A 27,998-nucleotide genomic window follows, 5' to 3' on the forward strand; every position below is an offset into this window, starting at 1 on the left:
ACTTTCAGCCAACAGTATCTATCTGTTATCTATCTATCTGCTTGCGAGAGACACCCACTGGCATCCCTGAACCAAACACATCGTGGAAGGGTTTTGACTTGAGCAAATCACCAATCACACGCGCGCAAGGGGCGGAAACTTCCGCAGCTGACATCATCGTCACCCAATGAAGAAAGGAAGTTCTGGAGGTTGGGCGGCCTGATGAGCCAATGAAGCGGTGTTCTGATAAGGTGGGCGTGCCACTGACGTTCACTTATGGGTGTTCGGAAACCAGCTACAACCTCCGGCTCAGGAGTCAGATGTTTTCCAATAAAACAAGGCTGGTGAGGAGCCAAGATGGCGGCCTGCGAAGAGCCAGTTTCCCTGTTAATTGGGACCGAGGGGGCGGGTCTATATAACTGCATCACAGCTGATCTGGAGGTTTCCCCCCCCCCCTCCCTCAAGTTGTTTTTTTGCAGAGAGCAGCGTTGCAGAGAATCACAAGGGGACCTCTCTCTTGTTTTCTTTCTCCTCTGTCTTGTTATTTTAACCTGGCGCTTTAAAAAAAAAACTAAATCCAGCCTTTTTTTCGTTTTCAGACCCGTAGCGAATTTAAAGCACAGCGCAGTTCCACAATGCCACTTCTTTTCAGAATAAACTGCTTTTCTCGCAATTTTTCACCCGCACCCCCTCGTCTTTTTTGTCACCCACAGTGAATTTAGCTCAGGTCTGACCCACTTTGAAGTGTGTTCGCCTTCACTGCACCTCATGTGTTAGTGCGAGCCGCCGGCGGAGATGTTTTCGGCAGGAGAGGAGGTTCATTCCCAGTTGTTTACCTCACTGAAGGAGTCCTCCGGAGCTGCAGTCTCCCCAGCACTGGAGCTCAGTCTAACTGCCGTCTACACCGTCCTCTACTCCCTCCTGTTTGTTTTCGTCTACCTGCAGCTCTGGCTTATTTTGCACTACGGACACAAGCGTTTCAGCTATCAGAGCGTGTTTCTGTTTCTGTGCCTGCTGTGGGCAGCGCTGCGGACGACGCTGTTCTCTTTCTACTTTAAAAATGTGGTGCAGGCCAACCAGCTGCAGCCTCTGGCCTACTGGCTGCTCTACTGCTGCCCCGGCTGCCTGCAGTTCTTCACCCTCTGCCTGCTCAACCTCTACTTCACACAGGTAAGGGTGTGTGTGTGATGTACAGGGTTTGTATGAGATACCAGATTTCATAAAACTGCTGACACTGCAGTTTTCCCTTCTTTTGGCCCTAAATGCAAGCATAAGCACTTACAGTTGGTCAGGAATGCCTTTATCCACCTGTCTAGTGCAAATGTCAGTCACAAGGGACTGGAAAAACACATCATCAGTGAAGGATCCAGTGCTCTTAAGGTCTTGTGCTGCCAGTTTGAAAAGTTTTAATAACAGACTATATGGATGTTGCCACTATGATGTCACTAAATCCTGTCTTTGAAGGCTTGAGCTGAAGGACTTTGGCATGCTAACTTTTTAAACCACATGTTACAAACACAGGGTGTATATGACCGAGACACTGAGAGGAACTGGACAGTCAAACGGTAGGTAGGCCCAACCGAAAGAGAGCCTTCTGGACTCTAAAGGGGAGCAAAATACATAAAATGAGCATCATGTTGGATTTTCTAAACTAGATATTAACACCGCAAACTCATCCAGAAAAGCCTATTCGGAGTAGCTTGAAGTTCTTTTCTGAACTGAGTGGTTGCTGTTATATTTTAGGCCTGCATATAGAACAAAATGACTGTTTGCACCAGAAATTAGTGAGGGTGGTTTCTACGCTTGGAAAAACCCAGAAACTATTCAAATGGTCATCAAAACAAATCTTTATTGATATATTCTGAAGTGTCAAAACTGGTCATTGAGAGTACAGTAGAGGTCGTCAAATGTTGTCTTTATGGGGGGGGAAAGAGGTATAACTGTGCTGCAGGTTTAATAGGGTGATTGGACAGCCTAGAAAGAGATTGGGTTTGCCCAGTCTCTTGGGCAAACCCAAGACCTGGTAAGAGAGAGACTTACCAGGTGAACCAGAAAGCACAGATCACAAGACACACCTGTAGAAAGTAAGAGCTACATAGAGAGGACAGGCACAAGGTTAATGGTATGTCAAAGGTTTTACAGATAATACATCTTCTGTGTGTCATGAATTCAGAGCTGCATGATAGTTTATCAGATTCAGTAGCTCAGTGTTTGCGTTGTATTTCAATAAACAAGTATCACGTGTTTCACATAGACATACTTGTACATTATGAATACTTTTTAGCGGACCATGCATCAAAGGTGTAGGCAGCAATTTATTCACCTTCAGAGATTCATAGAATGCACGATAAAACGTGCTGGACTCTTGTTGTTTTATATTTCACTCATCTGCCACTTTTTTAGGCGCACCTTACTAGTTCCAGGTTGAATCTTCTTTTGACATTCAGAACTGCCTTAATTCTTTGTGGCGTAGACTCAGCAAAGTGCTGAAAACATTTCTCAGATTGTGTTCCATATTGGCATGATTGCATCACAAAGTTGCGGAAGATTTTGTCTGCTGCAAAGTCATGAGATTCTCTTGTTCTACCGCATCTGAATGGTGCTCCATTGCACTGAGATCTGGTGACGAAGACACAGGTTTAAGAGTATTTCAGCTTTGTGACAGTTGTCCTATTACAAAGCTTAAATCATTGTTATTCTGGTGGAAGCAGACATCAGAAGATGCGTACGGTGTGGTCATAAAGGAATGGACATGGTCAGCAACAATACCCAAGTTGGTTGTAGCATTTTTAACAATGCTCCATTGGTACTATGGGGACTAAAGAGTGCCAAGAAAATATCCCCACATCATTAAAACCCCATCACCAGCATGAATGGTTGATACAAGGTAGGATTGAGCCACGTTTTCATGTTGTCTACATCAAATTCAGACCCTGTTATCTTAATGTTGGGGGAAAAGACTGGAGTGGCACTCTGTGTTTGTGCTGGAAAGTCCCAGCAGATCAGCAGCTTCTGAAATATTCAGACCAGCCTATATGGAAACCAAGAATCATGCAGCATTTAAAGTCACTTTCTTTCCCATTCTTAGATACATCCTCACGTTTACACTTTAGTTACAGGGGTGGGGAACTCCAGACCTCAAGGGCCAGTGTCCTGCAGGTTTTAGATATCACCGTGGGTCAACACACCTGAATCAAACGACTAGTTCATTACCAGGCCTCTGGAGAACTTCAAGACATGTACAGGAGGTCGTTTAGCTATTTACATCAGCTGTGTTGGATCAAGGACACATCTAAAACCTGCAGGACACCGGCCCTTGAGGCCTGGAGTTGGACACCCCTGCTATAGTAGGTCGTCTCGATCATCATGCATGCCTGTATGCAGTGAGTTGTTGCCATGTGACTGGTGGATGAGAGCAGGTATTCTTATTAAAGTGGCTAATTAGTGTAAATGGTCATTCTCAGATTTAAGAACATTTCTAATTGCAGAAACCTTACATGCAGAAAATACATGTTCTTGTATATTTGGTTTATTAAGCTTTCTAAATTGTTTTTGTTACTTTTGGAAAAACTAAGGCTTGCAGTTTTAGTTGTTATGCTAATAAGCCTAAACACACTTTATGATGAGCTAAGCTAATCAGCTGCTAATTGTAATGTCATACTTGGCCAATACTATTACTACTAAAAATAGTAATAGTGGTATTCCATCAATACTTAATGGATGGATATAAAAGTGTCTTCAATCTTATTATTGAAATATTTGTCATAAAGTGACAGTATCAAAGCTATCACTTTGATATAGCCAGTTTTTCATTACGCGGTGTCTAAAATAGCAGGGGTTCCCTCTAAAAATGTATGTGCAGCTAAATAAATATGGCCAGTGTTATCGCCATTGGCCTACATGTTTTGAGCAGACTGGTTTGAAGCAGTTTGGGTTGGTTTTGAAAGCTTTGCAAATAGACTCGGTTCACGTCCTGGAGTGGGAGAAGGTGGATTGCATTTGCTTCTAACCTCCATTAGTGTTTCCTGTGCAGTAAGTGGATTGGACTCAAGAAAATGTCCCTGTTTGCTGTCACGGACACAGTTGTTTAACACCTGCCCGTGCCAAATGCATCTACGCATGTTGGGATCATCACATGACTGGCCAGCCCAGTGAACAAACATTTCCAGCTTGTGGTTTGACGTCTGGTCAGAAGCACCTCCACACTCTCGGCTGGTTCACTAATGTCTCATTTACATACCGGGAGAGTAAAAAGGAAGCTCATGCAACTGGCTAAGTGGAGGTTTGGTAATGAAACCAATGGTGTCCTATGACTGCTGATTAGTCATTGTTGCTTAAGTGTAAATGCACACAAACTATGCTCCTTTTTAATATGAATAAAATTAGCTTTACATTTCCTTGTGTTGGAATAACAAAAGTGAATCATGTCATATAGTTTTGTTTTGCTTTGTTGTTACTATAGATTTAAATCTAAATTTAAATATACCCATGTTGGAATATCATGTGACAGCCCAGCCCAGTGAATGAACATTTCCAGGTCTGGCCAGCATTGAGTAATATATCTGAATCATATGTTCTTATAGTGTATACAGCTCAAACTGAAAGCTTGCAGGCTCAGTGATAGCAGAAAACACTTTTTGCTCACTTCTTCTGTTTGACCATCATTGTTAAAGCTGCTATAACCAATATCTCTACGCCAGCGGTGGCTCAGCTGGCTTGCATGTAAGCAAAGTTACTCACAGCGATGAAGCATCAAAGAACTCAACTGTGCTTTGTAAAGAATTGAAGAATTTTACGAACTTTCAGCTTTATTTGTTTTATTTTTTGTAACAAGCAAAGTGACAGAGTTAGCTGGTAAGAATTGGAATTTGTGGGTTGCGATTGCTTATTGCTTGTTTTCTGCATTAAACTACCTTGTGACAATTTGCATGAATGGATATCAGAAATATGGCTTTGGTTAATATTAACTCCCAGACAAATTTTGTCTTGTGTAAATGAGACAAAAGCCAAAAATGCTGGAAATCAATGGCAGACACTTACTGACACTTACTCAGGGTTAACTGGAAGTGTCTTCACTAACCATGTGATAGTGACTCATAAAGGGTCATTTTGCTGATTATCAAAACCCACAAAAGTATATCGTTTACTGTAAAAACTGTTAAGAAAACTCAACACTTAAAAACGTGAAACAAAATCTTATTGTTATTGAAAAATGACCAAACTGATAAATGTCTTGTCAAAAATAATGAAATTATTATTCTTTGAGTCCAGGTATGGACCTCTTAGGGTTGTGACAAATGCCCCAGGGCTACTGTAACATTTGTAATTGAAATATTTAGCATTTTATAGATTTTAAAACTTAAACCTGCTAATATATAATATTCTTATGAAATTATGTAGCATAATAGAAGGAATTCAGATCATCTCGCCATTAAAATGAAGTCCAAATTAAGAATTCTGATCCAGTAATATAATGTTTATATCCCAGCATAGTGAATATTTTAATTTTAGGTATTTTAATTATGTTTTGATGCTAATACTTGTGTATTTCTACTTTTGCAGAGTCATTGCTTTTATTTAAGAGTCTAAATACTACTTCTCCATCTTGCAAAGCAGTTCTTAAACATAAAGCAGTATTTAAACCTGTGTGTTGTGTCGCTTTTCATGTTATAACTCCTGTATGAGAGCACAGAGCTGCACACGAGCCTGAAAATTGTACCCAGTATTTTCTATGCCGATAGACTGGCATTCATTTCTCAGCAAATACTCTGACTTAACTTGATTTCGTTTCTGAAAATGCATTAAAAAGAGCTTCATAGTATCATCACAGACCTTGAGATCTGCAGGGCTTTACTATTGAAACACATGACTAATTCTTTCAAACAGTATTCAATGATTTTATTTTATTTTTCCACCTCACTGTTTAATGTTCACTTGCCTCTTTAGCTGAGGTCTGATATATTGTCATGCAACTGCTGTGTGACATTCATGTGTGGAAATAGTGTCTTTCTGATGAGTCAGCTGTGACTCCTGACATGTGATGTACTTCCCATTATTATACATATTTTTTTCTGCTTCCTACAAAAAGTGTAATGTAGTGATGAGTTTCCTATGCTGAGAGAAAACACAGGAACAAATTGAACTAATCTCATTGTCTACTTATTAATAAAGACAAAGTATTGATAAGTGGACATTTTATATAGATAGACTCTTTTTTTTAAATTCCATAACATACATGCAGAAACATAGTGCACATAAAGTACACACCCTGGTAGTCATCTGTTGCCTTGATGCTTCATTTCTAGGTTACAAATTACCTCCTCCTGGCCTACATTCTCACACAAAAGGCTCACTGATAATGTGTGTACGTGTCCATGTGTGTGTTTAAACTCAGCGTTGCCTGGGTCAGTGTCCTGTGTATCCAGTGCAAATGTAACATATAGTAATGTCAGAAATGGATTATGATTTCATTTAACGTTGCTCAAAAGCAAATGTTGGCGTTTCCCTGTTTGTACCTCATAACCGCTGAATAAAGACTTTTTTGCTAAATATCTATGAAAAGGGACTCATTCCAAGGAGCGAGTGAACTTGATCAGTGGATGTCGGTGTTCCAGCTTTTGTACCTTTATGCTGGACTTGGGCACAGGTTAATGTTTTTTAGGCAGCTACTGATAAGATGTTGGCAACAAGGCGGCTGAGAGTCAATAGCTTGTGTAGTGCAGGTCTCAGCAGTTTATTAGCTTGTTTTTATGCTGTGTGCAGCAGTTAGCATAGTATAGCATAGCATAGCATAACAGCTAACATTATTTTATTTCATTTTTAGCTGTTTTTACTGTTTAAAGAATATTCCAAATTTTTATGATGTTACAAAAATATGATTGTCACAGGTGATGAAGTATTTTAACGGGTACCTATGTTTAAAAATAATTTAAAATTAGCTTATAAAATTAGCCAGAGCTGTAAAAGTCAAAGACATGTAGGGGTGGGGGGCTCTTTAACTTTCTGTTGTTGTAGAGAGTAATCGACTAAAGTTAAGCTGGGGCTGGGTCATACTGTCATGCAGTACCAATTTGAACCATAAGAGTTAAACAGGCTAATAATTGGGAGCACATTATGTGCACTGGTGGCACATAAATGTTGGTAGAGAACAAAGAAATATCAAAAGTTAGAAGAAAAAGAACACATCACCCTTAGTGGTGAAAATGTTATTAACCCGTGCACACCAACCTGAAGAACTTGTCAATGTTTCGTGTTGCTACTCTCTAAATTATATGATCTCTGTGTTCTGTTGTGTCAATGAAAAATATAAATAAGATGGCTATAGACAAATTTTTCATTTACTCATCTGCGTACAGCAGAGCAGTTGTTGTTATTAGCATTTAGTTTCTGGCTAACATCTAGTTCGCCTTTACAATGTGAATGTTGCAATTTGATAATATTTAAAGCAACATGATAGTCTTGCCAACCAGTAGAGGTTTTGCAAGTGCAGCTGTAATGGCTCTGCTTGTGTCAGAGAACAGTTTTATTGCTCCATAGGGACAGTCTGTGACAATCAGTGAGTCATAAAAGGCCCAAACATACAGAAATGTAATTTCTAAAATCAACAATATATAAAAGAAAAGCACACAATGTGATCCTGTCTAACCTTCAGCTAGAAAGTCCAAATTATGTCTTACTAGAAAAGCTAACAGTGGACATATGGCAAGATTAAAAGACTTGCCATATGTCCATATATCTGTTAGTGGTTTCTGTGGAAGTAACATCTTTGCCCCTATGATGTTTTTCTTTATCTTTGTCTTTATCAGCCAAAAGGTGTCACTATAACTGCTCTAAACTCTGTTTTAGACAGTTTACTTTTTTCTTGGCTCTATATAATATAATTGACAGTGGGTATCCCTAATATGGCTGGGTCAGGCATAGATGTCTAGCTGTGAGCACCGAAGCCCCACCTACCTGTTGTTTAAATCATTTATTTGCAATCATTGGGGCAGCAAAATGAGAAGAAAGTCAGCTTGAGGGGCTAAACTGAGACATTGGCTGAACTGAGGGGGCTACAGCATGCAAAGGTATTATACTAAATGTCAATGATAACAGTATGGACTGGAAGTACACTGTTAATGTACAGTATCTGCCCTATAATTGTAATAAAAGTGATATCATTGTCTCTTTCTCAGGTGATGTTTAAAGCTAAAGCCAAGTATTCACCAGAGCTCACAAAGTACAAGTAAGTCTCTTTTTAATCTGTAATATTTCTGTTTTTAAGTAAACTGCATTTAGTTATGCAGTATTAATTTTAACCTTAATTATTTAAGACAGAATTCAGAATAAGTCATAAGATCCTTCTTCTGCTTATGGCTAGAGTCTCTCTTGTCTTTCTTATTCTTTACACACACACACACACACACACACAACTGTGCGCGCAGATGGATTGCAGCTTCAACACTATGAATATTAATAAGTTGTTGTGTGTGAATAAAGTCACATTTTTGGCCGTCCTTTTACTGCCTGTCTGTATTTGTCTGTTTCCCTCTCCAGGGTTCCCCTACGTTTGTTCTTCCTGTGTCTCAGTATATTTTTCCTGGTGGTGAATTTGACTTGTGCACTGTTAGTGCAAGGAGCTCTTGAACACTCTGAATCCCCGAGGTACACAAAAACCTTTAATCAAAACAAAACAGTCAATTGAATGTTTTCTACTTACTTGAAAATAACGGAGAAAAAATTCATTCATAGCACAGTTTTAATTCTGAATTTTATCCCAGTATTGAAAGACATTAGCATAACCTCTGTGTTTCCAGTGATGGGAGTGTCAGACATGCAGTCTTGGCCCGGGTCCTGATCAACGACAGTCTGTTTGTGCTGTGTGCCATATCTCTGGCTGTGTGCATCTTCAAGATCGCCAAGATGTCATCTGCCAACGTTTATCTCGAGTCCAAGGTAGAAGGAAAACAAAGAAAAGAAAAAAGCATGAATTGTTCAGCTGCTTTTTCTTTAGATACTGATATTACTTTCTTCTAATCAGTAAATACAGTTAATACTCAACAACGTGAGATATTAGGAATTAATAATTTTGATGCTGATCATTCAGTGTTTTCAGATCATCCACTTTCCAACAGCACTGTGTTTGGGAAGTGAAGAAAACTGTAACCTGCATATTTTCGTCCCATCTGCAGGAGTCTGCCATTGTTTTTATGATATAAACTGTCTTCATAACGTAAAAAAACAATTTATCAGGGAAAACAAATATTATCAGCTATTCTGCAACCAGCCACATGGGGACGATTGAGATATTTTATCCTCCTAACCCAAAAGTCCCAAAATTTGAAATGATTTTACACTACCAAAGTATAAAAACTATAAAGTAAACTTTACACAGGGAATAGTGAATGAATGAACAAGATGCTTTTCTGGACGCAACCTTAGAAATCCAATGAGAAAATATCATATCTCTCCTATAATTCAATCTTTGGCTGTAGTCAAACATTTCTGTCACGCTAAAGCATCTGTTGTACTGGTGGATCACATTGGTGGCCCACATCTGACAATACATTACAGGAAAGCCGGCCAGCTGATGCGTGAACTTGTAATAAGCACAGAAATTCTTCCTTTAGGGTACATCCGTGTGCCAAGCGACAGCCATCGGTGCCATGGTGATTCTCCTCTTCATGTCCAGAGCCTGTTATAATCTGGTGGTGGTGGCCCTGACCCCACAGGACCGATTCAGTCCCTTTAATTATGGCTGGTACAGTGTTTCTGATCAGGTACTGTATCATGTGTGTTAAGTTATAGATATATTGTGTGTGTGTGCGTGTGTGTGTGTGCGCGCGCAGACAGTCCATCTAAGGAGATTTGGGAAGATGATACTTAATGGGGTAAAGGGCTTTGTTTGCTATAAATAACTATGTATCTGTGTGAACTGACCTACATCTGAGTTCAGGCTTTGAGATGGACAGAGATTTTTAAATCATTCCATTGTGTATTTTGTGGGCAGGTGCTGCACACGACAAACAGTAACAGATCTCTAACAGGAGCGTAATCTGATATTATTTCTTTAATTTGGCAGTCCGATATTCTTCTGTCCCCTTGTGTAGCGTCTGAGCACTTTCAGTTTACATCACAAGAAGATATACGCATACACATAACGGACAACAATTGTGTGAATATTATTATTATTATTATTATTAATAATATTAATGATAATGATAATAGTATGTATTATTTATTTTGGTATTTCTGTCTATGAAGATTATTTGCCACTAAATTACTAGCCAAACTATTCGATAAGTGTGTACTAAGTATAGCCCACCTGATATAAACCAAACCAGTACTTCTTTCAGCTATTATTTTCTCATTAGTTTTAAACATGTGCATTGCTGTCAATGATGATCAAGGTTGCCCTCTGGTGGATACAGCATGGAACATCAACAGTCAAAACATGGTTGAAGGGTTTTGTTTTGTTTTGGGGGTGGGTTTTGTGGGGTGTGGTGGTGGTTCACCTCTTTTCTTCTTTTTTTTTAATATTATAAATGCTGATAATGATAGATTAGCATGCACCTAATCTTGGCTGACAATATCATCCCATATTGGGTGCTAGAGGCTTTGCATGATTCATGAGTGGTATTTGTCTGATAGAAATATGCTGTTTTAACCTCTGTCTCTTTAAGTTCCATGAGACCCCACCCATCTGTTCTAATATTATGTAAACAAGGAAAATAATATTTTTTAAACGTATGTTAATGAGATAATTACTTAATAAAATTAAAACCTACTATTTTAGCTTGAGCTAGGAATTAACTAGCTTAGCTTAGCATACAAACTGAAAGGAATAGAAACTTGAGGTTTGGTAATTTGGTAAATATTTTTAACTTTTTTTTTCTTTCTACAAAAAAGGTACATGTGTAAATTTGTAGGTAGTTGGAAGCCATATTTTTAAATATATAAAGGCTAGCAGTTTCTCCGTGCTCCCAGTATTTAGGCTAAGCTGTGATAATTGCTACATGACGCTAGCTACAAACTGGAACTTTTGTAGCTAGGGTCCTCGGCCTTCTTTATTATTTCGATATTTTAAGGGTTTTTTTAAAAAAAAAATAAAATAAATTTTTTTCAGTTATTTACTGCTTTCAATATGTTATAGGTCAAAGAAAATATCTGTAATACAGTGTGTTCTTGTTAAAGGCTGACGTACAGGAGATCAGCGGTGAAGCCTACATTGTGTTTGGGATCATTCTGTTCTTCTGGGAGTTGCTGCCTACCAGCTTAGTGGTGGTTTTCTTTAGAGTCCAGAGACCCAACCAAAACCTGGTAAACTAAGAAGTTAAAAATACTGTCTCATGTGAACTTTTTCAAAAGTTGTAAATTTGAGACAAAACTTAAATATGTCTGCATCTCTCAGGCTCCAGGAGGCATGATCAACAGCCATAGTTTCAGCTCCAGGGCTTATTTCTTTGACAATCCCCGGCGGTACGACAGCGATGACGACCTGTCCAGAAGCATCAATAACAGGACTGATCGGGCCAGGTGGGCATGAACATTTGAAGTTAAAAGACACCATTTTTAAATCATGTTAAGCTCGTCATTTAAAAAATGTGTTCTGTCCCATCCTCAGTCTCTTGTCCACCACACCCCAACCAGGAGCATCTAGTTGGTATGGCTCCATCCAATGTAATGCACCTTTAGCAGCAGGGGTGTCATCTGCCCAGCAGCCACCATCTTCCACTGCGCCGCTCCTTTTTGCCTATGGAAACATCCAGAGTCACCATCACCACCATCACAACTACTACTCCACCCCCCAGAACAACTACCACCATCACCATCACAGTAACTATTATTCTACGCCACAGAATTATCACTGCGGATCACAGACATATTTCACCACCCCACAGAATTAAGCTGGAGTGGTTATAAAGTTTAAAAAAAGAAAAGGGGGGGAAAAAAAGAAAGAAGAGGGACTAATTACTTAAAATGTTGTTTTGTTTTGTTTTTTTTCCCTTGTCTGCATTCTGCTTAACAAACAGCGTCATAGCTTGTACTTGTACAAAAAAATTTCTCTGGACCAAATTGTGCATCATAATTGGTTCGCCAAATAATTTTGGAGAAATGTGGGGGTATAAGGTTGGCACACCATGACTACTTGCTTTTTGAAAGCCATCATTAAACAGGAACCATGGAACAATTTGCAGCACTAGTGGCTAATATGCCTACAAATGAAGATGCTTTTTTGCTGTTTAATATTTTGGTCAATAACTTTTTGAGATTGGAACCAATCATCAACTGGAAAAATCATCACCCTTTCCTGGTAAATTCCACTCAGACACTATTCATTTTGGCATATGTACGATAATCAAGCAGGTATGTAAGCTAAAGTGGCTAATCATGAATCTGCAACAGTATGACAGTGACGAGTTCGGGACGTCTTGTCAAATTATTGTTTGGATCATGTGACGGTTTTTGCAATAGAATCGTAAAAATGCAATTATTTTAATTGGCAGTAGGCTAAGTTGGGAAAGGGCACAGCACTGCAGGTGGGCTTTTTCAAAAGAAGAACCTCTATGTTCTCCAATTCAGTATTCAGTTATTGCACATTAACACCTCTTTGCACTTTTCTGAAAGTGAAATATTTCTTAAGCGTTATTAAATAAATGGCTACGCAAACACAAGAGTCATCAGCTGTAGCCATAGCTAAAACCTTTTGACAAGGTAGCTGCAGGAGAGAACGGTGTGGCTAGCAGCTAACAAGGAAAAAAATATTTTGTGTGCCTGCCACTGTGTACTGATGTAGTTACATTTAAAAAAAAAGAAAGAAAGATGAAGCTAATAAAAAGTTTAATTATCATTCCTTGTTTTATTTGCCACGCAGATGGTTCACCTGAATGCAAAAACAGCCTAATCAAATTAAACTGGCCAGTGCTATTTGGCTAATGGACTATGAACAGAAACCAGAAATCTTGTAAGCCTACACATTCCTACATATGCATATGCATACTTTTTTTTTTTTTTTTTTTTTTTTTTTTTACAGAGATTTGTTCCCACAATTGAGATCTGGGAATGGTTTTTCACAATCCTCTTATGCTATAGAGAATGTTCTTGGGAAAGTTCAACCCTTTGTCATAATACCATTATAAGCTAGGCCATTAAAATCTAACCCTTTAAACATAGGAGTAACGCTTCACTATGAAAACGAAATTATGTACTTTTGCAAAAGACTCTTAAAATCTAGTTTTGACAGGAATTAGCGTTTGCTAATTTGCCAGTGACTGTTGATTCAGCGAGTGCTAGGTCATACCGAGTGCTGACACTTTTGTTAATCTGTTTAGCAAGAAAATTAGCAGAGACCAAGAAAATGCAGGAAGCTAATGATTCCTTAGCTTCATGTGTTTTCATAACCAAGTCCTTCACCAAACAGATTGGTAGGAATCTGTTTTTAAAGGCAAATTTATTACTTTTGTTAAAATGTTTCCGTTAAATTGTACCACACAAATAGAAAGGTGTACAAAAACTATCAAAACCTTGCTACTTTAAGCTGCTGAACCACTTCTTTACTGGCACGTAATGTTGGTTGGGTCAAATAAGTTTACAGTTTTCAAAACTTGCAAAATACTGTTACATTTAAAGGTACTTTTTGTCATTACCCTCTGAAAAGTTAAATCAGCACTTTCACCACCAGGAGGCAGCATTTTAACAACAGGTGTACTGAATTAGGTTCACATTTCTGTTTAGCCACACCCTTGTGTCCTCAAGAGGCATCTAGATTGCCATTAAAACGAATGCATACTTAATGACTTGCCTGATTGACTCAGAGCGCCCTCTTATGTTTGACATTGGTATTACAAAATATGGGCTAGTTCAACTTGGCTGATATTACTTCAACACAAGTCACATATGTTGTGGACATGAAGTCATAGATTGATTCTTTAACTTGTAATAGGCCCTCTTTTTTTTTTTTTTTTTTTTTTTTTTTTTAAAGAGTTATATGTCCACGAAAACCCCCCCAAAACAGTCAGATTTATATGTAGCAGCTGTATGGGTATCAATCTCAACAGAATCAGCCCAGTTGAGGAAGACTGTTTAACAGATTATTGCCCGAGCCAGACTTCAACAAAATCTGCTTGGCTTCTAGAGAATGCCGATGTTGATGAAACTGCTGATGTTAGATACAAATATTTAACAGCTACATCCAGGCAACCTTGGACAAAATCACAAAATGGAAATTTGTAAAAATGTAAGACTGGAGCAAAAATTCTATCATATATTCTTATGTGAGATAGTGAATACATTATATCATCAATATGTGGCCTACATCCAATATTGGACTATAACTTGGCCCTTACTGTTCGTTTGGAAGGGAAAGGTTAGGTGAAACGTGACCAAAAACTTTTATGGTACCTAATTCTGCGAGCTGTGAGGCGACGATTTGCACTTAGAAGAAGAAGAGAAGTTCACCTTCAATTTAAAAAAAAAAAAAAAAAAAAAAAAAAAAAAAAAGCTTTTCAGGGCCTGAATGTAGGTTTTTCTTCTCAAACCTTGTATTTTCTTCAGTAATCATCTTTATTCTGTATTTTACTATTTATCCTTTTGGAAAGGAAAACATCAATGTGCCATCACATGTCGTCATATCTAATAGTTTCATTCCTTAAGGAAAATATTTTTGCACAAAAGAAAAGGTTGAATGATGTTGTTAATTGTGTCTGGCTATGTAATTTCTAATTCGTGTGTGAAGTAATTTGAGTCTGTGTGTGATCTTATGCTTTTCTACATTACTGTTTATTCTACATTAATTTTTACTGTCTAACAGATTATGCAGTTAATTTTTTTGCCCCATTGTTCTTCATGTTTCAAATGTTCCAAATCTCATAACAGACTGCAGCCTGTAAGCTTCACTTTTAATGGAACCTTTTTGCTTTATGACCCGGGTCACAAATCAGAATCCCTCAATCTCTTCTGACTGAAAGAAAAAATGTTTCCACATGGTTTTGGAACACTTCAACAGACTTGTAAATGACCATGCAAACTTCATACCACCAAAGGGGGGGTGGAAGCAAGAAAGTGTCTATGTTTGGTTCACTTTTGTGGAACAAATTAGCAATAAAATCATTTCAATTGCATTTCATGCTTTCCATCACTTCTTCAGCAGGTTATACTGGATATTCTGAAACACAATGAAAGAAATGAAGTTCTCATTTTTCTTTTTGGCCCAGCTGTTCATCTGCAGTGGAGAATGCATGTTTCTGAAACGGTGCACAACAACTCAGTTTCCTATTTTCGTTTGAAGCTAGTAATACTTGTGTAAAAATGGTGTTTGCTCTTCCTGCTACAAAAAAGCAGTGATAACTGTTTCATGTTATGAATTGTTTCATCTGTGGCCATAATGAATGTAACCTACTGTGCAAGAGATCACTAATGATGTATGCAAGAAAAACACTACCATGTTTGAATAAAGGCCTACTACACTGTTTTTATGATGGAAATCGTTCATGTATAGAAGGTCCTCATTATGTTTGCTAACATGGATCTGACCAGTTCTGACTTCGCCTACGAGTACACACAGCAGATCATGAGGCTGAATTGACCAGCTAACAAGATTATGGAAATGATCTGAACTGAAGGTGAGATGCTAGCTATTTCTCAGAGAGCTGCAAGATGTAGCACCAGAAAACATTTATTCAGCAGTTGAAAAAGTGTTAATTTAAAAAACAAAAACAAAGGGGAAATCTTCCAAAACAGCTTCTGATGAGATTTAAGTCTCATTTTCCCTGGAATATGTAATTTCTTTTCATGTTGTGCACACAAAAAATGACAGCACATTTTGGCTCATTTAGCAAATGTCCATTCTTTTATTTATTTATTAATTGCAAAATGCAAGTCCAAAGTACACATCCTCGTGGCTCAGACTTAAATTTGGTTCCTGAATTTACTTATGCAAAACAGACTGCAAATATAACATGGGCATAGCCAGTGTTACATCACCTATTGGTTACTGAAGTCTCATTGTTTAACCCAGTGTATTTTCACTCAGCTGCCTTAACCTCCTAAGACCCGAACTCTTCCACAGCATACATTTTTAATTTCTTTGATATTGGGGCATATTGGGGCCCGATGAATGTAAAAACAAAGAATTACCAGATTTTTACATTTTTACTCATTGATTAGTGTGTAATTATGTCTCCCAACAAACTAATGCATTCTCATAAACTTAGGATTAATCAATTAAAAAGACACAGGAGTGAGCACAGATTTATCAAAGTTGCCATGCTGCCCCACCATCTGGAATAAAGGAACCAACATGGACATCGCTGTTCCACCTGACTGCGTTTTAAGTATGTCACTGGAGAACAGCCATATATGTAGTTCACCTTGTAAGTTATTCTTAATTTAAAGATCACAAATTGTAGGGTCTACCTTACAGTATAAAGCACCTTGAGGCGATTGTTGTTGTGATTTGTCGCTGTATATAATTAAAATTGAATTGAATTATAAACTAAGATTATGCCAGCAACCAGTTCAAAACTAGGATTATGCAAGAAAACAGAATTTAGTTGACTGCCATCTACTGACATCTAGTGGTGAGATTTTACACACTGTATTTCTAAAGGCACTTTTCCATTAGTACCTACTTAGATGGACTTGCCACGACTCAACTGGTTTTGCATTACAACCCAGTGTGCGTGCTTGTTGTAGAAATGCGTCTGGGCGTCCATAATGTAATTAATACGTAACATGAATGCTATAACAAAGGTGGTGGGGTGGAAGCTCTGGCCATCTTTTATATGCAGCCTGAAAAATCTCATCCAAAACAGGGTGTTTTCTTTTTGTAAAACATTGTGAGATACCATTAATGGGTTTTAATGACTTAAAGTTTTAAAAAATAAGGCAGAGAGTCAAAGATGCATTTCCAGTGTTCCCAAGTTCCGACATTTTCATAAATGGATCGATTAAAAACGAAGCTGGGGGGGCAAAAAACCCCACTCAGATTACACCTTTAACAAAAAAAAAACCCAACAAAAACATAAAAAAAACCCAAAACCCTAATGATTCTTCTTGGTAATTCCAAGAATACTATTTTGGTTTCTTGCTGCAAAGAGATTAAACATTGGGCTTAAGCCAAGCTGCCAATGTGCTTGGCAGCATTCAGTGACAGACCTCCCTTTATTAAATCAAACACAGATGGAAGATTTAAAATTACAAACAGCATAAAAAACACCATATTATTAAAAACATACAAGGCATCTTGATCATTAGGTGCTGGAGTCAAAACAGATCCAAAGCTGAAATGAATCAACATTACCCCCAGTGTGCAAAAGCAACACATACACACACTGAGAGGCAGATGTATGAAAGCATTGGTACAAACACACAGGTTTGCAGTTAGAAATATCCAGGAGAATGCAATGATATAATTACAAGAAGACATATGCTGGATTAAACCTCTTTAGTAAATTAATAGAACCAAATGCTGCAGCTTTTACCCCATCCAGTGTTAACTGATCTGCAAAGCACCATGCAAATGCCAAAGCAAACAGATAAGTGCACCTCCACACCTCAACAGTCATCAAGTTGTCACGTTTAACACAGAGAAACAGGTTGTTAAGTAAGACTTGCACTAATATTATGCAAGATTAATTACTTTCCATCAGGATATATTTTGGATTTATTCAGCGGCACATACTTGCAGTACTGCTCAGATTCACACTTGTGAAGCATGATGCTGTGAATGGGCTGTATTGCTGCCACCTTTGAGAACTGTAATCATTATGCAGTATGTTGCTTAACTAAGTTTAACATGGGCTAATAAACTCTTTGTGAACTGGCTGAAGGGCTAATGGAGACCAAATGTATGGCTACATGAAATGACTGTGTAAGGCATATATTTTCCCAGTGTGGCACTCGGTGAATCTGAACGTACTCTAAACAAGCAAGTGGGGTTATGTAACATGTGATGTGCTGGAGAGGAGCTGACAAGACATGGTTAGCTTACCTAGCAGTTAGTCATGATGCTACAGTGCATAAACTGCCCATTATGGTTGCTGTATTGGTAGTGTTATGCGCAAACTGTGGCGCGACCACAGCCCTGTCACTGTGTATACTAGATGGGTGTGCACTGCTGTTTGTGAGGGCAACTATGGTAGATGTGATGGGTCCTTACCATTAACCATGTAATGCCACGTCACCGCGGGGTTATTAAGTGAGTGAGCAGCAGCATCTGTAAATGAGTCATTTTGCAAATGCCCAGAATGAGGCCGCGCACTGATTGACCTATTGAAGAAAAAAACATTTTTCACAGCACAGCTGTTGTCTTTTTAATTGCTATTATAAAAATCTGGATTCTTAAAATGCAACACCCAACCCCATCCTCCACACGTTTCATTAAAATCTACTCATTTAGTTTCAATTAAAAAATCTATATTTTCAGTCTTTAGCAATAAAAATGTAAATTAAAAAAAAAGTTTTTTCAAGGAATGTCAAAACCAAGGATGTTCTCCGCTTTCATCTCGAGATCTAAAGTCTTGCTGAGTTGTTCTCTGGGTTGAGTTTGAAATCTTCTGCGAGCGGGTGGGTTAGAGTTCAAAGTTCATCGTCATCGCTGGTCTCCCAAGATGCAAGATTTGGAGATCTCCGAGGAAGGAGTTTGTGCTTCTGTCAGGAATCCTCTCCGCCTTCCTGGTTGATCACATGCTGGTATCCCCGGCTGTTTATTGGATCCTTGTGCCGACAAAGAACGCCGACGAGGATGACAATGAGGACGAGGAGCACACATCCGGTCACAGCCAGGCTGGTGATGACCACTGCAAATATGAAGAAGAATGCAAAAATGGTGCAAAACTGTTTTAGTCTATATTTTTTTAAATGTTTACAGTCAAGTGTGTCATGTTTTATTATGTGTGAAGTGCTCACGTTTATCTGTGTGTTTTGAAGGGAGCTGACACTCTTTGTCTCTGTCGTCTGAGATGAAGACCTTTGTAATCGTTACAAACTCATCCAGGGGGCAGTCAAGGGAGCAGCCCGGTAACTGAAGCGGGTACGGGTGCATGTTGGTGTTGTTCCGGTAAAACATGGACACTGAAGCAGAGCTGCGTGGACACGAGACAGAGACTTTTACAATTCAAAGTCCCATCATCCCACTTAAATCTACTGTTATCAACTCAATGGAGTCTGTTTGACTGTGATGCTTGTGTGTGTGTTTACCCGTGGTCTTCCCTGTAGAGCTCAATCATGAGACAGGAGGCATATGGCGGCTGTATTCCATTAAATACGCTCAAGCTGGCCAGCAGAGCGGCTACAGTGGTGTCATGCTGTGAGGCACACAGACACACGCATATAAAGAATAGTATAGGACAGCTTAAGCTAGCTTACTTAGCTTAGCAAAAACCAGAAACAGGGAGACTGCTAACATGGCTCAGTCAAAAAACAAAACAATAAGTTACAGATAAGTCTTCAAACTAGCTCACCGCTGAGAGCATCATCATTTTCAGCTGCTGTTTTGGGTCTGGAACGGCCATCTTGGAAAGATTCTTCACAATTTCACCCAGCAGCATCCCTGAAAGACAGACAGCAGATACAATTACCCCTTTAATCCTGTAGCCATGAATGACAGCTCGAATCATTTTAATACTGTTAATAAATCTCCTGAAAAAACAAACCAGCATTTGCAATTATTGCTCTTTCTAGTGAGTGCTGTGTGCACTTCTTCAGTCACCTTTCTCACTCACTATGTGAAAATAGACGCTCTGCATTGAATCATATCTGTTATTAACCTCTGTCTCTCTTCCACAGCATGTCTTTTATCCTGTCTTCCTTCTCTCTCCCCAACCGGTCGCAGCAGATGGCCCCGCCCCTCCCTGAGCCTGGTTCTGCCGGAGGTTTCTTCCTGTTAAAAGGGAGTTTTTCCTTCCCACTGTGGCCAAAGTGCTTACTCATAGGGGGTCATATGATTGTTGGGTTTTCTCTGTATGTATTATTGTAGGGTCTACCTTACTATATAAAGCGCCTTGAGGTGGCTGTTATTTTGACTTGGTGCTGTATAAATAAATTGAACAGAAAAAAGACTTTGTGTAACACAGATCCATTGTTATTCAAAAAAATGATTAAAAAGGACAAAATGCGCCTTTAGACATGAACACACTGCAGATCATCATCAAGCCGTCACAAATACTCCCTTTAGTGTTGGGTTTTTTCACCTACTCTTAACATATTTTTACATATATAAAAACCATGAGAAAATCAACAGCACCGCTGTTTTTAATTTATCACATTCATGATGCTACTCTAACCTACTGCCAGATTAACCCTAGAACACCAACGTCAGGTGACTTATCCCACAAATTAAATTCTAAAAAACACTGAGAACTGGGCTGTAAACAACCACAGGCTGACTCTGTATGAAAGCAGAAATCTTCATTATATCTAATCTAAAAGTGTGATCAACAGTCCTGTCTCTATAACTCAGTGCTACATGTTTGTTACCAGAGAGTAAGAGCACATTACGTACTGTTTTTGTAGCATGCTCTTATCTTAGGCTACGTCCACACGTACACGGGTATTTTTGAAAACTGAGATTTTCTGTTTTCATTTAAAAAAAAAAATCCCGTCCACACGTAAAGGCAGAAATGAAGGAAAACGCTGCTAGGAACATGCCAAAGCAACAGGTGGCGATATATTCCTAACCATGTAGAAATGTTGGCCAATCAGAAGTCTAGAAGCCTCGGTGGGAAAAAGTAAACAAAGCTGGGGCATAGAAGCAGAACCGAGTCGTATGTGTGGAGGGACAGTAACTGTGTGTGTATATGTAAGCATTTAAACACCGCAGAGAGAACAATTAACAGTTATAGTATTGTAGAAATTCATTTCACCGAAACAATAACGTGGCGCACAGTGTGACGTTAAAAAATGCGCACACCTTTGATGCTGCGTTTTCTCCGTTTTTCTCGTCCACACGTAAATGCAAAAACTGAGTTTTCAAAAATATCCACCCTGGCCGGAGTTTTTAAAAATCTCTGTTTTCAGTGACCAAAAACGCCGTTTACGTGTGGACGAAAGGTGCAAACGCATAGAAAAATCTGCGTTTTCAAAAATACCCGGGTACGTGTGGACGTAGCCTTAATCACATTTCCGTTTTTGAATTTTACAGAAACTGCACGTTTCACATATGCAAAAGTAATACAGAAGACCCATGCCAAGTCACGGTGCAGAGTTCACAGATTTCTCCTTAGAAATGAACTAATTACTGTTCTTAGAAACAGAATTTACAAATATACTCCAAAATTTGTTTTATGGCTTTCTTTGTGTCAATATATCATTTTTCATGTGTATTAATGCTAAATTATTAATACTATATTTATATTTTAGTACTGTGGAGCGAACACAAAGCAACTGTAATATCACTGTACTCAGAGGCGGGAGTTTTAAAAGTATCCAATCCAAGAGTGCTATTTATCTGTACTTACTGCAGATGGAGTCCAGTATTCCTGCATCAAAGCCAGTGTTGGGTGTAATGTGTTACTAAGTAACGCGTTACTGTAATTAAATTACTTTTCCACTGAAAAAGTAGAGTAACTAATTACTGTTCATTTTTAGGTATTTTAATTACAGTTACTTACAATGTACTTGTGTTACATTGTAAAATAATTAAACTCGCTGAAAATCATTATTTAATTTCAATAATTTATCTTCTAAACGTAGAAGTAAACTCTGCCGCTTTAACATCGTTGCAGTGCAGGTGCAGGTCATTTCGCGCCAGTTTGCTGCATAGTCGTATTCTAAAGCGGAAGATTCCGACTCGGCTGAAGCGAGTGGCTGCTTTTTGAAATAGACATATTCCCGTCTCTTCACTTTTCTGAAACAAGCAGACAAGAATATTACAGTAATATGTAAGCTATGTCCTGGGGAGGCCGCTGTTAATAGCACGACTAACCTACTGAAGCGCCTGACACGAGAGCATAGACGAACACTTCTGAGTGATTCTTGTTCATCATCCATGGATAACACCGCGGCAACTCCTGCTAAGCAGGCAAAACCTGATTTTACTTCAGCAGCACAGAAAGCGTCTGAAGGTGAGCTTAAAAAAAATGATTGCAGGCTACATTGTGGAAGAGATGCTACCGCTGCGTACTGTAGAGTCTCCGTCTTTAAAAAAAATGTATTTATTATTTAAAGAGTTTAATTTCTATTGTTTGCCCACTCAAGGTGTATAGGGATTTTAAGAAGTATTTAGTTAAATTACTTATTTAGTAATTAAGTTACTTTTCTGACACAGTAATTAAATACGTATTTTAAATACAATATTGACTAAGTAATTAGTAATTAATTACTTTTTTACAGTAACTTACCCAACACTGATCATAACAAGTGTTCTCATGTTTTTCATTTCGTTCTTCTAAAAACTCTAACAAGACACCCAAACACAAACACATACAGCTGACGCTGAAACCTAACAAATTTAGTTTTGGTAGCCACACACAGACAGACACACACCTCCCTGCAGCCGACTCTTCTCCTGCTGTTCGTGCACCGCAAATATGACCTGCAAACATGTCACATTAGATAATATTAGTAAACATCAGTACTGAGATCAGAAACTTTAAATGAAAGCTGAGATGGAACCACAGCTTTTACCTGAAATCCAAAGTCTTTGAGCTTTCGGAGCTTCTTCATAACGTCAGGCGAGACCCAATCAGGAGCCGTCATGTTGTGCTGAGACTTTGGGGGAGGCAAACACAGACAGACATAAAGACAAGTTTTTTCACACTTTCCTACTTAGTTACTCAGCGGCTGCACTCTGTGTCCCAGCTGTACTCTGCTCAAATGAAATTTAACACCATTTGGTGTATAAATGGCACCTTTTACTTTATTCTCACTAAAAGTAAAAAAGTGTGAACAGTGTCACAGTGGCACGCCACTGCTCATGCGGTCCACCTAAAGTCAGGCTGAAATGCAGGAAGTGAGACAAGAAAAATGTGAAACTGCTGTGAGCAGCACTTTGCTGTTCCTCAAACATTGTGTTACCCAGACTGTTCATCGTTTCCTCAAAATGGTCAGTTGAGTTATTAGAATAAAACTCATGTGACATATGAGATTTGTCCTGACTAGCACGGTGCTGTTATTTTGAAACTAAAGCAACGTGACGGCCTCTTTTAGCTGCATATCTGACAGCAGTAGAAAACATTGGATCATTTAAAACCGGGTCTATTCTGCTCTGACATGTTGTTGCTGTAAATAAAAACTCAACAAACCGGCTGACGGAGAATTTGGCTTTCCCTTGGTGTTTTTAGTGTGTGTGTGTGCGTTCTTACCTCACAGAAGAGAGTGTCATACACACTCCAGACAGTTTCCACAGTGGTGTCCTTCAGCCCCGTTTTGTTCCTCACCAACTCTATGATATCCTGAAGAGAAGAACAAAGCAGACTCGTGAACAGTGTACCTCCAACTCTTACTCTTTATTCTCCAAAAAGTCATTTACAGTCATGTGAAAAAGAACATTTTCACGGTATTGTATGCATTCTTTTAAAAACCAAGTACACCCATGATTCAGTAGCTTTTAGACTGGAAGTAATCATTTTCTGTACGACTTTGTCTCTCTTTGGGTCGCCGTTCTTTACAACATTGCTTCCGTTCATTTTGTTTGTGGATATTTGCAAAGCTCTCTTAAAACCCTTTGAGGTCTTATTTCAGCCAGTTTGAGGTCTGGACTTTGACTGGGACTTTATCAACGCATTGATTCTTTTGTTTGTCAGGATTGTTAGTGTGCCTGGGATAATTGTACTGTAACAAGACCTGTTTCAGCCAAGCTCTGGAGTACTTTGGTACACAAAGAAGTTCTTGGTCCCAGGTCCTCTGGCTGGAAAACAAGCCCAAATCATCACCCCTCCACCACCATGCTTAACAGTTGATATGAGGTATTTCTGCTGATATACTGTGTTTGGTTTTTGTCAAACATGGTGCTGTGCATTATGGCCAAACATCTTCATTTAGTACTTTGGTCAAAGCTTTGTGATGTATTTAAACACAGTGTTGCAAACCTAAGTCATGCTGCCATGTCAGGAGGTTTTCTTCTAGCAACCTTTCCAAATAAGCCGTACTTGTTCAGTCATTTTTATGACCATTTTTCTACCGTCCTGAACTTTAACATTTAACATGCTAACTGAATTTGTTAGCGAATTTGCTGGGAAGATTCCAGCATTTTGTTAAAATAGCTAAAATGCTCCAGATCATTCAACTGCCAAAACCTCTGCTTTTATAGGGGTGATCACACTTGATTAAGTGCAATTCATTAGCAGCGCCGAGCTGCTGCTAATCCTCTCAATTTCCATGAAAGCCATAAGTATGCACTTGCATGACTGAAAAGCAGGCTTTCACTTTTTCTCTAACAAAACTAAAATATAAATCATTTAGGAAAACTACACTTAAAGAAAACAAACAAAAAAAAACATATACAGTCGATTTTTACATGCTTAAAGGTGATTGGCCAATGATCTGTTTTAAGGCCAGGTGTGGCTCATTTTCACAGCATTTGATGAGAGAAAACGTCTAAAGTTAATTTCATTTGTTTAATTTCCTTATATTTATAATTAGCTATCATTATATAAGCATAAAAACATGAAACTGAGCGCATTTCTAAACAGTTAATACATTACTATTTATATTAAATCTCTTGAATTAAAGCTGAGTCTATACGTCTGACCCAACAGTAATGGACAGATATACTACAGAAGAGAAGCGGTACCTGGTATGTTGCAGTAACGTTTAAAAACTCCTCCGTGTGTTCGGTTTCATTCATCAGCTGCTGGTAACGAGGACAGTCTTTCAAAGGAAATGAGAGAAGCTAAAAAACAAAAAAGACATTTCAGACACCGACTAACTTTTCGCAAACATAAACAACTTCAAACAGCAGTGACTTCATGCACTAACCCTCTCTTCACTTTGCGGCACAGTGTGGACAGGTATCGGCTGCCACTTCAGGTTAGGGTTGAAGACCTGCTGGCCACTGGGAGGATAGAGACCTGGATGAGGGGGGAAAAAAATATGGCACGCCAAATGAGAAGAGTACCAGAAACAGCAGTATGAATATTAGAAAGAAGAGGTCTTCGGACCTGCGAGGTTGGCCTCGGCACTCATAAGGGTGCGATCGTAGTCTGTACTGCGAACTAAGATCTGAAGACAAAAGGCATTAAGCATGTTAAGATGTATTATAGTTGAAATTTAGGATATCAACAGTCAAAAGTTAAATATTAAGAAACAAACTGCACAAAAACAGAGGCACTCTTCCGTCATATTACAGGAATTTGTGCGCTGGTGCGAACTCTGAAGAGGCCTCTTCTGTCAAATATTAACCAGAGTCACAGTTTGACTATAAAAGCTTCATGACGACTTGTCATGTGGACTAAAAGCGAAAAGGAGGCTCCATCTCACCTCGTGCCGGTTGTAGGATGCATTGAGGAAGTTTTCGTATCGAGTCCTCAGAAACTGGCCCAGCTCAAAGTGTTGCTGCATCCCTATCTACAACGACAAATATGAAATAAGTTACACTCTGGCTAAAGTAGCAGAACTGTAAAATCATGCAGTATGTTAAAAATCAGAGTAGTGTGGGCCAGCTGGTTGGTGTTGCTCAGGAGCCTGGCTGCAACATTTTGCATGACCTGTATTTATCTCATTTATCTTTTATTTTTTGTACAAACTTGGAAAACAGTAATCTAGCTTGTACCCTGAACAGATTTTTCTGTATCAGCTTTAGCTGTGTGACAGCTCTACTACACACAATACTGCCTGCTGTAGTAAATGTAGATTTAACAGTTTACATAAAAAGAAGTCTTGGTTATACCTGTGACAGCTGACCAAAGCCCTGCGGCCAGTCGCTCTCTTGGTGGGGGTCGGTGGGATAGGCTTTGACTGGTGATCTGTCGCCATGCCGAAACAACTGGAGAGGACAGAAGTCAAAGAAAGAGTGTCATGAAAAACTGCCATTTAAAACATATATTTTAATATTTTCAAATATTCAAAGCTGCACAAAGCGTGCTCTGTGTATCATTTATACGCACACTGAAAGCCTGACAAACCATGAAATATTATTTTCCATCTTCATAAACGTATTTTTAAAGTCTACCAAAGGTGCTTTGCATGAATTAAAACGAAACAAGCTCTTACTCTTGGTGGTTCTGAAACTGTAAATCAGTAAACAGGTAGAAAATGTGTGTGCTTGGGTTTTTTTAGGAAAAATATTTGCCCGACAGTGCACAACACTGTTTGCAACATCTGCTGCTTATCTTGCATATACTGACGACAAAACCTTTGTTCTACTTTTAACAGTATCACTGGTGGACATAACACCCAGTCAGCAGACACGTGAAACTGCTTAGCAAACACTATAATGTCAAACCATTAGGACAAATGGCTTTAACACCAGTTCCCTAAAAACAGCACGGATAACGACTAAATGCAGTTTGTGTCATATTTAATAATAAGAAGGCTACAGTGAAACCTGTATTTATGAAGCAGGTCTTTTATGAACACTAACATTGGTATGAGAGTTCATTACGATCAGTTTCAAGTGAAGGAGATCCTATTACAAGCAGTTTCACCCAAACATCCTACAGCACACATCAAATGGTTTTAAATTTCAGCTTTCAAACCACTCTAGAGATCTGCTGCTTTCTAGTTTACACAAGTGTCCCAACTCTATTTGAAGAGTGGATTATCCCTTTCTAATCTTATCTGTTCTACAATACAGTCTTGGCTCTCCGTGTAAGTTTCTAAGAATGAGTCCAGGTATATCCTGATCTCCTATTTCACACTATGGCAACATTTTTGTTGCCAATGCCTGGAAAAACCCATTGGGAACATGTGACCTGGAGCTCTCCCCAATACACAAAGTGTTAAAAAAAAACAGGCAACTTTCCCTTTTCAGTTGGTAGTCTTAGACATGCAAAAAAAAAAAAAAGATCCTAATGTGCACCACCCATAGAGCAAGCGAAACACATATGGACTGGAAGACAACAGAAAACAGTACATCTTGCAGTGTATAGCTCATTGTTGCCTCTTGAAGACAATAACTTCCTTATCCTTAAACACTTTGTTTTTCTTTAATGGGGCATGCTGGTGTTCCCGATCATCTGTAAATATTGGCTCTTTTGTAGTTTGTGCATCTGTTCTTTGACTATTGGGCTCATTCTACACTATCATCACTGTGACCTACATTTACACATTAATTGTTCAGGTTTTTTTTTAGTGTTTGTACTATTGGCCAAACAATCACCTGACAGGACCAATAAAACAGTGTGTATCGACAGAGCTCATTCCAACTTCATTAAGTTCGCTAAGTTGTCACGTCAGAGAGGTAAGGCCGGTTATGCAGCTTCTTGTGCCAGCAGTGACATTAACATTACAGCCCACAACACCTCAGGTTTCTTACTAAAGTAATGATAGACACTTGCTAACAGAGTTAGCATGTAGTGAGGATTCCTGTAGTGGTTTCGTCTGAAGTCAGTGCACACCGTGCCATTTGACAATTTCTAATACTTTGAAGTTGACATATTCCTTCAGTGTGCAGTTTTAGAACGGGTTAGCATTGCAGCCTTCTAGTTCAATACGATACTAGCTACTGGTGAGAGGCAAAACACTTAACCTACCTACTAATTTCCTAATGATAATTATTCGTGAATGTATTATTTATATGCCGATGTTTCTAAAAGACTCCAAAGACTTCTGCCAGATGTCATTCCTAGACAGAAAACCATAAATGTTGACAAGTAACCGATGGTTACAGAAAACCTCCTAAATTATAAATGTAGTTCCGCAACCGTCTACACACTGTGGAATTCCGCACAGCTTTCGCGGCGTTTCAGCACCTTCAACGTTACTCACCACAGTCGTATACACTAGTTTTCTTTCTGCCGCGGCTCGTCCACACACACAGGTCAGTGTGAAAACAAAGAGCACCGCAGCTGGCAGCATGTTTCTGTCTGTGTCAGCAGAGCGATAACCTGTCTTGGCTTCAGCGGCTAACTGGCTCGATTTCCTCTCTTGTGCGCGCTGGGTCA

The 27,998-nt window shown here is 38.9% G+C and overlaps 2 protein-coding genes across 2 annotated transcripts; one reads left to right on the forward strand and one right to left on the reverse strand.

The window, feature by feature from the left end:
* The first annotated feature begins 419 nt into the window (after positions 1–419).
* gpr137c (G protein-coupled receptor 137c) lies at positions 420–13,314 on the forward strand. Its single transcript, XM_085151113.1, has 8 exons — positions 420–1,149; positions 8,154–8,203; positions 8,515–8,622; positions 8,775–8,913; positions 9,588–9,737; positions 11,152–11,277; positions 11,369–11,493; positions 11,582–13,314. Exons 1-8 carry the CDS (start codon positions 775–777, stop codon positions 11,862–11,864), a joined length of 1,356 nt encoding a protein of 451 aa, XP_085007239.1. The 5' UTR covers positions 420–774; the 3' UTR covers positions 11,865–13,314.
* Positions 13,315–14,630: 1,316 nt separating this feature from the next.
* acp2 (acid phosphatase 2, lysosomal) lies at positions 14,631–27,996 on the reverse strand. The gene is made up of 13 exons (XM_085151114.1): positions 27,823–27,996; positions 25,784–25,879; positions 25,375–25,461; positions 25,056–25,116; positions 24,874–24,965; positions 24,689–24,787; positions 23,259–23,348; positions 22,582–22,665; positions 22,441–22,489; positions 19,419–19,507; positions 19,156–19,262; positions 18,865–19,040; positions 14,631–18,755 (listed from the first exon to the last, which is right to left on the reverse strand). The coding sequence occupies exons 1-13, from the start codon at positions 27,910–27,912 to the stop codon at positions 18,610–18,612; spliced, it is 1,266 nt and encodes a 421-aa protein (XP_085007240.1). The 5' UTR covers positions 27,913–27,996; the 3' UTR covers positions 14,631–18,609.
* Positions 27,997–27,998: the final 2 nt, after the last annotated feature.

This window comes from Neolamprologus multifasciatus, chromosome 23, assembly GCF_963576455.1.
Source record: "Neolamprologus multifasciatus chromosome 23, fNeoMul1.2, whole genome shotgun sequence".
Lineage (NCBI taxonomy): Eukaryota > Metazoa > Chordata > Actinopteri > Cichliformes > Cichlidae > Neolamprologus > Neolamprologus multifasciatus.

Excerpts from the sequence above, each read along its gene's own strand:
- gpr137c (XM_085151113.1), top strand. The coding sequence starts at position 775 with ATGTTTTCGGCAGGAGAGGAGGTTCATTCCCAGTTGTTTACCTCACTG. Across the intron at positions 9,738-11,151 it reads GGTACAGTGTTTCTGATCAG|GCTGACGTACAGGAGATCAG; the intron begins GTACTGTATCAT and ends TTCTTGTTAAAG. Across the intron at positions 11,278-11,368 it reads AGAGACCCAACCAAAACCTG|GCTCCAGGAGGCATGATCAA; the intron begins GTAAACTAAGAA and ends TGCATCTCTCAG.
- acp2 (XM_085151114.1), bottom strand. The coding sequence starts at position 27,912 with ATGCTGCCAGCTGCGGTGCTCTTTGTTTTCACACTGACCTGTGTGTGT. Across the intron at positions 25,462-25,783 it reads GCTTTGGTCAGCTGTCACAG|ATAGGGATGCAGCAACACTT; the intron begins GTATAACCAAGA and ends TTGTCGTTGTAG. Across the intron at positions 18,756-18,864 it reads TTCAAAACACACAGATAAAC|TGGTCATCACCAGCCTGGCT; the intron begins GTGAGCACTTCA and ends TCATATTTGCAG.